Genomic DNA, 9,989 nt, shown 5'->3' with positions numbered 1-9,989 from the left:
CACACACACACACACACACACACACACACACACACACACACACACACGTACCACAAATGAAATAAAAATACTACATTTAAAATTTATTAGATTGTATTGATTGGTGACAGCTTATCTCTTGACAAAAGAAACACAATACAAATACATTACTTACAAACAAGAATATAATTATGTTCTGGTACACATTGGTGTTAAAAATGTATCAAAACAAAGAAAAATACAATTTGCAATGTTTTTTCCCTGATATACCATAAAGCATATTTATTTGGTTATGGCTATATATTTTGTGAACACACATACTCATATTCATCCATTACCTGGAAGAAAGTTCATCACATGTCCTGTTCAAGTTGAACATATTTCAGGTATTTTTGGCATTATTTACAGCACTGAGTAATCTTTCCCAAAACTTGGCAGAAATGCCACATACCAGGATTTCTAACAAACCCCAATAAAAAGTATAAAACAATTGAAAGGCTTTCACAGATATTTACTATCACAAAACTCCTACTACTTATTAGACAAAGGCAAATGAAATCAGGGCAGTTGTAAATGGACAGTTGAAGAAAAATGAGATTAGCTTATCGCTTGACATCAGGCCCACTTCACATGATGGAAGCTGTAAATTGGAGCGGTGGTCATTTGTGGAACAGGATAGGCTTGACCAGGCCTCTGAGGATCTTGGGCACGTGCACAGAGATGATTTCGGAGATCATCTCAGGGAAGTTCACCGTGGTCTGGAGCCTCAGCGTCTGGACGTAGAGGTCGTAGGTGAACTGATGAAGCTTCTGCACAATCTGCTTCGGGAAACAAGGGGGGCGGGGGGCACAGAGAGAGTTGCCGTTACAATGCAGACTGGTGTGTGTGTGTGTGTGTGTGTGTGTGTCTGTCTGTCTGTCTGTCTATGTCTATTTCTGAAGCACCATGTAGTTTGGAAATGAGTCAGGAAGCACTGACAACCACCACTGTATACAAAATGCAAATATACTATATATACATATACCATACTATATATATATTAAAATACTACGCATGGAAACCCCAAATCATAGGATGGAAAATGTTTTCTACAAATGTCTGCTGAAATATTTTCTACTTGGCTCCACACACCAGCAGTCTTATTACTGTCCTTTTCTGAAATATGCTCAGGAGCAAATATAAGCCCAAATGAACTCCCTGATGACGTACACATGTTGCAAATGTTCCGGTCGGCTTGACCTTCACCAGGCATTTTGTGTGTGCGTGTGTGTGTGTGTGTGTGTGTGTCTGTGTGTGTCTGTGTGTGTGTGTGCGCGGCGCGTGTCTGCCTGAGATGAAAACATTGGGAATGTGGAGGAGGCCAGTGATTGGTTACCAGTTGCAGATAGTCCAGGAGCTGTGTGAGCTGGAACAGGCGCTCAGAGCGGTTGCCTTGGTCACGGTCGGTCACCACACGGTCCAGCTCATTAATGTAGGTGGTCCGCAGCTTGTCGAAACAGCCCTGGCTCTTTAGCCCTTCCGCTGGAACTGCGGGACACACACACACACGTGGAAGTCTGAGTTATCAAGGAAATCATCCATTAAAACACACACACACACACACACACACAAGCACACATAAACACACACGGACACACACACACTTGCACAGACAGATATAAACTGCATACACTTGGGACAAATTGACCATGAAACAAGAGCAGTAACTGGGAGATCCTAAACATCAAACACACACACACACACACACACACACACACACACACACACACACACACGCATTTGGAGCCAATTGAGCATGAAACAAGCAGATCCATGTGAACTGGCCAGAGAGCGCTCTGGGCGCCTGGACTGGACGCGCGGCACGTACTGAAGCTGAAGAGCAGCAGGGCCTTCATGCAGAGGAACTCCTCGCGGCTGACCCGCAGGCCACTGAAGCGCAGCGAGAGCTGTCGCAGACGCACACAGTCCTCATACATCCCCGACACATGCATCCGATTCCTGCAGGAGAAAGACAGAGGGAAGAGAGAAGTGGGCCAAGAGAGATGAGAGAGAAGACAAAGCAAATACAGAAAAATACATAAACATAAACAATGATATAATATATAAAATAACATATTTAAAATATATACCACATACGTACAATACAAAAAATATACACAAAAAAGAGAGGAAAGTGTGTGAGATAAAGGGACTTGAGAGTCATCCAATCATTGCAAAGTTAGCGAGAGGGTATTACTGTAAAGTGACAAACCAGACAATGTTACAGCACTGTTGTGTTTCACTCTGCAACAATTGGATTCAAATCCACACCACCGTACTTTATCTCAAAACAACATCGTGTCTGCTAGCTTCTAATACGCATGTTCAATCATCACTCAGAACCTCAAAAGGGTTCTTCTGAAGACACACACACACAGCATCTTTTTCCCATCGATTGTGGATGGGATGCGATTTCAAACTTGCTGGCCTGGTAAGTCCTGATAAGAAATTAGAACGAAGGGTAGAGGATGGGGCATTAAGAAGGAGAGATCAAGAGGACGAGAGAGAGAGAGGTGAAGAGACGGAGGGAGGGGAAAAAACAAAAAGATCAGTGGAGAGAGTGAGAAGGGAAAGTAGATCAAAACAGCAAGGGAATAAGAATGAGAGAATAGAGGTGAAGGGAGAGAAAGGGATGAAGAGGCAGAGAAAGGGATGAAGAGGCAGAGAAAGGCCCTGTATGTAACTGACCGTGAGAAAGCGTGGGAGAGGGAGAGATATCAGTGAGGGGGAACGGGAGAGAGAGCGACTCAGGAAGGCTCTGTGCCAGCAAGACGCACAGACAGAGAGTGAGAGAGAGAGAAAGAGAGACTGAGTGAAATAGAGACAGAGAGCAAAAGAAAGAGGTAGAGAGAAAGAGAGACAGAGCAAAATAGAGAGAGAGAGAGAGAGAGAGAGAGAGAGAGAGAGAGAGAGGCAAGGCCAGAAAAGGGTTGTATGGGTCACGGAGGGTGGGGGGGTGGGAGTAGGGGGGGGTCAGACACAAGGTTAGGCGTCTCCATTACCCACCCTAAGCGTGGGCCACTCTCCAGACTGGCTGGCTAATGCTGTATGAAATTTCACCCCCGCCGCCCAGATAACAGCACATTTGTATGCTGTCACACTCGCCCAGGCCAGCCGAGGAGCCTCCCTCTCCCTCTCCCTCTTGCCCGCCGCAGGCTGTCTGAGCCACACGTCTAGGAAGCAGCCGAGCTGGAAGCCATAAGGGTAATGCAGGTAACGCACTCCACACACACACACGGACACACAGACACACACCTGGCCCCAGGGCGTGGCGATGGATATGTATGCTGATGGCAGCACCCCTGCGATTGTTTGGGCTTGAGCGGCCGTCAAAACAGGAGGATGATGAGAGGGGAGGTGTGAAAGGGAAGTGTGAAAGACTGTCCAGGGGGCAGTGGAGGTGCTGCAACCGTGGCCAAACACTTGAGCACAGGCAGGTGCTTTTCAACACCTCAACACCTTTCAACACAACAGGAACATTTGTCTTTAAACATGCCATTTTCTTTTCATGTGTGCTATTTTTTTATATAACCGAGAAAGAGTTGAGATTATGGTCATATTTATTATTAATATAGAGTTATATTATTATTATTATTATTATTATTGTTGTTGTTATTATTATTATTACTACTACTACTTTGCACAACTTTTACCAAGTTTGAGAACCTTTCAGGGTATGGAACTATCATTTTATGCATGAGAAGCTTTCTTTTCAGTGCTCGAGAATCCTTTTATCCAAAATGTCAAGGTCCGCACTTCAAAGCCAAAAGCCGTTCCGATGTCTTTTCCAAGCCATCCCTCGCTATCTAAATACTCCTCTTTCCAAGGATAAAGTTGAAGACTGGAGTCTCTTTTTTCATTCTTCTAATGAGCGAGGGAAAGTGAACTGCTAGGAGAGTGGGGGAGTGGACAAGACAGGACAGGAGAGGAGTGGAGTGGCGCTTACTCGTCGAAAATAAGGTCAGGGGCGAAGAAGAGTTGTGTGGCGTCAGCCTCGGTAAAGGACCTCCATCCTAGCCCAAACACCATGATCACCATCCACGAGTACTGAATCGCCATCATCTGGTCATCCACGTGCAGATTACGGAAACCTGTGGGTGGGGTGGGGGGGGGGCATTTTTAACTTGATTTAGTGCAGAATTAATTTGACGCTACTAGACTGTCTACCTTCTAATTTTGAAAATGTGTTGAGACCAATGGCTACAATGTTTGCCAGTTCTTTATTGAAACATAGCACAGTGTAAATGATCAAAGTCACAAAGACATAGTTGTAGATATTCAGAATCAAGAAAATACGTTGATACTTTCTATTACATGATAGTCATAACAAGAATAGCAAGATGGAAATTATTTTTATGAATGAGGTCTCTGAAATTGTGCCTGTGATATGTAGTATTATTGTCACGGGTAGGAGCATGACCCTTTCAGTCGATATTACACGAATTGGGTAGCCCCTTAGCATTATAATAACGGTTACCCAATAAGCTCAAAAATGACAAAACTGACAAAAAGACAAATTCTTATATTGTGTTACTTTAATAAAATGGCAGTAGTATATAGTTGCGCTTACCTGGCACGCCCTTTGCCCACTTGACCACTGAGACCAGCTGTCTCTCCCCCAGCTGGTTGAGGCTGGTCAGGAGTGATGCAGCACTGTCCGGCTGGCCCTGGTCGTGACCTGCGTTCACCACCAGGGGCTCAATGCGCTCCAGGATGCCCTTCAGCGTCTGGAGTGAGTGCAAGCTGATGGCCGCACTGGCGGAGGTGCTCTCTCTAGAGGGCCTGTTTGGGTCACTCCTCTCTGGGGGCTTCTGGGAGTCGATCACCTTCAGCTTCCGGGCTGCGATGGAAGAGACAGGTATCATGATAGGAGAGACAGGTATCATGATAGGAGGGACAGGTATCATGATGGGAGAGACAGATATCATGATGGGAGAGACAGGTATCATGAAAACCGTTTTAGAACACAGAAAAGAAAGTGATTTATGAAGCCACACACATGACAATGTCCAATGGGATGTGTGCTGTATCAAAAATATCAATAGCAATGTGAAAAAGGATAAATCCACTAAATAATATGTGACAATTATAATCCATCATTTCATAGGAGCTTTTTGGTGCACAAATGAATCATGTATTTTAGCTGTAGACACAAATAAATTTCAGACAAAAACAGAAAGATACACAAAATCAGTTACCTAATAAAGATGATCTCAAAATGCTATATTTTATACTTGTAGTTTTCTATACAGATATGTCTTTATATTTTCATCTAATCAAAGCAAATAAGACCTGAACATGATACTGGAATAAGTTATTTTTTTCTAGTGCAATAACTTTATATTATTTGAACCATGACTGCTTACATCTGAGTGTCATGCCCGACTCAAAACATCTTTTGAGGCGACACGAGGGGCAGTTCTTCCTCCTGAGCTTGTCTATGGTGCAGTCGTTTCTGCTGGCACACAGGAAGTTCTGTTTCCCTGGAGAACAAAAAAACAAATACTGTCTCACTATCTGGCCTGTGGCAATACAGATATGATGTCAATTATTACGACATAATACAAAGAAGAAGAAGAAGAAGAAGAAGAAGAAGAAGAAGAGGAGGACGAAGAAGAATAGTTAAATTGAAGTGTGGTATAAGGAGTAGGAGGTACAGTTGGAGTTATTTTAATATATGCAGTGCAAAAGTAATTTAAAATAGTCAAAGTCCAACCCAGAAGACACTGTGCTAATGTTTAACTTTTTTGTTTTTTTTAATAATATCTTCACTCTATCATTCACTTTCGGTACATTTGGATGACTGAAAAGGTGCATGTCTATGATAGTGGACACGGTGCATGAACAAAAATAAAAAATTTGCAGATCACTTCCCAAAGCCCATGTTCTAGATAGATAGATAGATAGATACTTTATTGATCCCCAAGGGGAAATTCAAGTTCTACTACCTCTTAAATATGAGGTAGTATTTGCACATAATAACAACTGTTATTATGTGCAAATACCAAAGTCATTTACCAAAGCATTCCATTAAGCCAATGGAAAATGTACATAGTCTGTATGTACAGTGTTACTTTGACTGTGTTAAACACCAAATAACACTAGGACACCACATTGCTACTACCTGTCCTTTTCCCATGGTGGTAAGTGTGCAGTGAAAATCCATTTGTTCTTTTATGTAGAAGTATAACTAAACTACTTACTATGCAACTACTAATTTGCACACATGTTGTGTCTCTGATCTTACAGCATGAACATGAGTCACTTTTATCCTATCATGAATTAGCCAACTGCTGTGAGAAGATAGTGCTGAAATCTAATATATGGATTTTTTCCCTTTGTGTACAATCTGCTTGGTACTTGATCAGAAGAGGACTTCTGAAAAAATATTCTCCCAACAGACGTCAGAGCAAAAAATGCCTACCCAGATGTTCCTTCTATCTGACAGTCACGTTTCCAGAATTTATCTCATATCTCAGCCAAAATAATAATAATAAAAATCACAGACACAGGGAGAAGGTAGTCCAGTAACTGCACATGTCAAATGAATCCTAAAACGTGTATTTTGTCTTTTGCTGGTGTGTTTGGGTCAGACGGACACATCTTAGCCATAACAGGCAGGTGGGAGATAGTGGCCTGTGAACAGCGTGACACCACGCCACACCACACCACACCACACCACACTGGCTGACTCACCCTCGGCTGCACGCTTGAAAAACACTTTGCAGCTGCCGCATGTGAGGGCTCCATAGTGACACCCAGAGGCCACATCCCCACAAATCTGACAGGCCCTTGGGGCGGCCAGCAGGAAACTCATGGGCAACATGTCCTCCAGCCTGGGGAGTCCGCACGGGACAAAGGACAAAAAAGCACAAAACACAAAAACATCAATACAAAAACCCATCATGGCTGCTGCACAGGGATGCTGGAGAAAGAGAGAGAAAGAGAAAAAGAGAGAGAGAACTCTCAGATCCAAGCCAGTGTTATAGAGGGGAAGCAGCTTGTTACATAATTAGAGGTGACATGTATTCCCCTCCTGTGAGACCTGTTACAGCAGAGGTGCACATGGAACAAACCGGAACAACAGTATAGAGAAACATCAGCAAATGGAAACAGAGGGTAAGCAACTTAAGGTGGCACACCTAATCCTTTGGGAAGAGGAAGCAAGGCTACCTGGGGGTGTTTACAAGAACTTGCCAGGCTCTGTGGAGGCAGTGACCCACAAACACAAGCAATAATGACAACATGGCCTCTGTCAACCACAGCAAAACAAAACACATGTCATCATCTTAGATAAACAGGAGTAGATTGCAGGAAAATACTTGTTATATTCTACTAGATAGATCAAGAATGATCCATGATAAAGAAAAGTAGATGTAAAATAAAACTGAACTGCACAAATAGCCTACCCTGAGTTGAACAGAAGTTCAACATAATTGTTTGTGATGGCTTCTTTGATTCTTAAAAATAAATGTTGCCATCTCTCTTGAAAGACACGTGCGCACCCACACACACAATAGTTATTGCGATCAAGATTATACAGTAATTTGGAAGACGCCCAGTACATGAGTAAATGTTACTAAAGTCCAGACTGAGACTTCGCCCTTCAGAAATTACTTTGCACAATTATGCAAGAACTACAGGCTGTAATACTAACTAACTGCATGCTGTTTTAAAGGGACACCAGGCAAACAGAGAGCCTTCATTCGCACCGTAATGAGTCATTTAACGATATACCGACTTACGAAGATTATTATTTAACACGAAAACGTTGCCTGGTGTCCCTTTAATATGCAATGCAATAGTGCAATCGGTTCCGAGGTTCATTCTTACATGTGCAATTCGTCATTTTAAAATATCATCACGAAAAAGCTCAAATTTGAAAAGTATTTTAAAGGACCCAGTTTATAACCGTGCAATAAAGTATTTTTAGTCAAATGAGGATGTTTCCATAAAGTTACGAAATCCCTTCAGAAAAGTTGCCAGCTACGCTCCGGACACAATCAAGGCATTGTAGAGGAATTTAAGAGGAATCAGAGGAATTTTAGACCACTACCTGAAGCCAGGGACGAGGCCGTTCGGCCCGGTTGTCCACTCACATGGCCGGGGGAGAGAGGTGGGTGCCGGTATCCTCCCATACATCCCTCCAGAATAATAGGACTCTGGGAAATAACCACTAAACGACAGGGGAGCTCCACTCAATGTGTAGTCATTGCAGTTCCGCAAAAACAAATCATAGGTAGAGTAGTTTGTAGAAGGAACATTGCAGTGTCTTGAGGGTTGGCTTGCTACCTTGCCTGCACCGTCCCAGTTTTGGCGAGCACTTTTCCAGGGCTGGGTGGAGTCCTCCAGATCAGTTGTAAACATCACTGAGTTCTGAGTAAAGCAATTTCTGGACCATGCATCATCAACGTGCAGTCTGGTGTTTGTGCTCAGTAAGTCTTCAAAATGAGGCGCTGTAGCCTCTAATTCGTTCATACTCGGGCTACGCTTCTGTGGGGGTCCTGAGGCATTGTAGGGCTGGCGGCTGTCTGATACCATGTCCGTGGCTGTGAACTGCAAAGCCGCCATACCAAAATGAGGACTGTCTCTATTTCTTTGAAGAGTTTCAACCAAGCCAGGCGAGTTTGTCACTACTAACCTCCTACCTTCTCTCAGATATCGGAAATGTGACGATTTCACACTGTCAGGCGACTTTCCAGTTTCGGGCAACTCCAATGACGCGTGGGCGCATTTGTCCTCACTTTGGACGTTCTCGGTGAAAGTATGGCTCGTCGAAGGCTGACCCATGTCGTAATTATCCGACTCCGAATTTAGTCCAAGGGATAGGGAAACTGCGTCGCACAGTTTGTTGGTATCTTCTGAGGCTATAGTGTGAGGAAGATCACGGGAAGTGCTGCTGCAGGCGCGCGCATCAACTCCATGCGTAATCGCCACTCTAGGTACAGAAGTGATGGATTGGCATTTTATGTCAGACTTCCACTCGTCCATAGCGAGGCGCGATAACCTGTACATATTACTGACTACCTGAGACTCATCAGAGAAACGGTTGGGAAGAGATAATGAGCTGAGTTGGTGTGAGAGATCCCTGCAGAGCAGAGAATATTCGACTCAAGGCTGCGCAGCGCTATCTGACTAACCAGACGGTGTCCTTCTTTAACCCTCCAACCAATGAATTTACGACAGGTCCCCCTGCTTCGACCTCGTCCTTCACTGACCAGCCTCTGGCACGTTTCCCGTTCAGTCTCAGTTTTTGATACACCCCCCAATAGCTTCTAAAAATACTGTGCAGTCAGGGTGATATATAAGACACATTGACCATTTGTTTTCCCCCATACAAATATTGCATGTACACATGCTGTACACATAGTAGGCTAGTGTGCATAATGTGTGCACAGACATGCTGGGTAGAGAGAGTGAATTTGTCTGTAATTTTTGTAAATTCTTTGCAAACTGCAGAGCTAGTATGGGATTTGAGTGAGTGTGTCTGCACTTTGGCAGTCATACATAATCTGACTATCTCCAGCTGGCTTCTTCAACCCAAACACACACACACACACACACACTGGCCCATATTCTGGTTTCATACCAAAATGACACAAACAAAACTGGCATAAAATGTTCACAGCGCAGACAACACAGCTGGATCATCTCTGCCACATGTGTGAGATTTGTACAAAAGCAACTTCAACTTGCAGTACACAGTGTTTATTGGCTTCTATACAGATCCAGCACAGTGACACAACCCTAATAAACTAGGTCACATGTTGCCTTTTGGGAACACGGTGTTTGTTTATCTGCAGTTAGATTATACAGTCCATACTACAGATGTTTCATGCAAAGGTGTTTCAGAGGATGGCAGAAACGATTATTAACATGTTTTAAGACATGGCATTCACATGATTTTGTAACTGGGGTCAAAGCATGCTGTGAAAGGTCAAAGTATTCTCCTCACACATCAAGTATGTACT

At 43.5% G+C, this 9,989-nt stretch overlaps 1 protein-coding gene across 2 annotated transcripts in view; it reads right to left on the bottom strand.

Annotated features, from left to right (window-relative positions):
- The window catches only part of LOC121694120 (progesterone receptor-like), a 9,418-nt gene extending 199 nt beyond the window's left edge, over positions 1-9,219 (bottom strand). The window contains exons 1-8 of one of the 2 annotated variants that reach the window (XM_042074079.1): positions 8,075-9,219; positions 6,715-6,854; positions 5,385-5,501; positions 4,589-4,858; positions 3,965-4,109; positions 1,847-1,977; positions 1,355-1,506; positions 1-800 (exon numbers count right to left, since the gene is read on the bottom strand). The exon at positions 1-800 is cut by the window's left edge and continues 199 nt beyond it. In XM_042074079.1, the coding sequence (XP_041930013.1) occupies positions 639-800; positions 1,355-1,506; positions 1,847-1,977; positions 3,965-4,109; positions 4,589-4,858; positions 5,385-5,501; positions 6,715-6,854; positions 8,075-9,033 (2,076 nt within the window). In that variant the 5' untranslated portion in view covers positions 9,034-9,219 and the 3' untranslated portion in view covers positions 1-638. The remainder of the gene's footprint in view (positions 801-1,354; positions 1,507-1,846; positions 1,978-3,964; positions 4,110-4,588; positions 4,859-5,384; positions 5,502-6,714; positions 6,855-8,074) is intronic. The other variant, XM_042074080.1, reaches the window with a different exon arrangement.
- Between the last annotated feature and the right edge of the window lie 770 nt (positions 9,220-9,989).

This window comes from Alosa sapidissima, chromosome 20 (assembly GCF_018492685.1).
Source record: "Alosa sapidissima isolate fAloSap1 chromosome 20, fAloSap1.pri, whole genome shotgun sequence".
NCBI lineage: Eukaryota > Metazoa > Chordata > Actinopteri > Clupeiformes > Clupeidae > Alosa > Alosa sapidissima.
The sequence above is the reverse complement of the archived record's forward strand: the minus strand, read 5'-3'. Positions and strand labels throughout refer to the sequence as shown.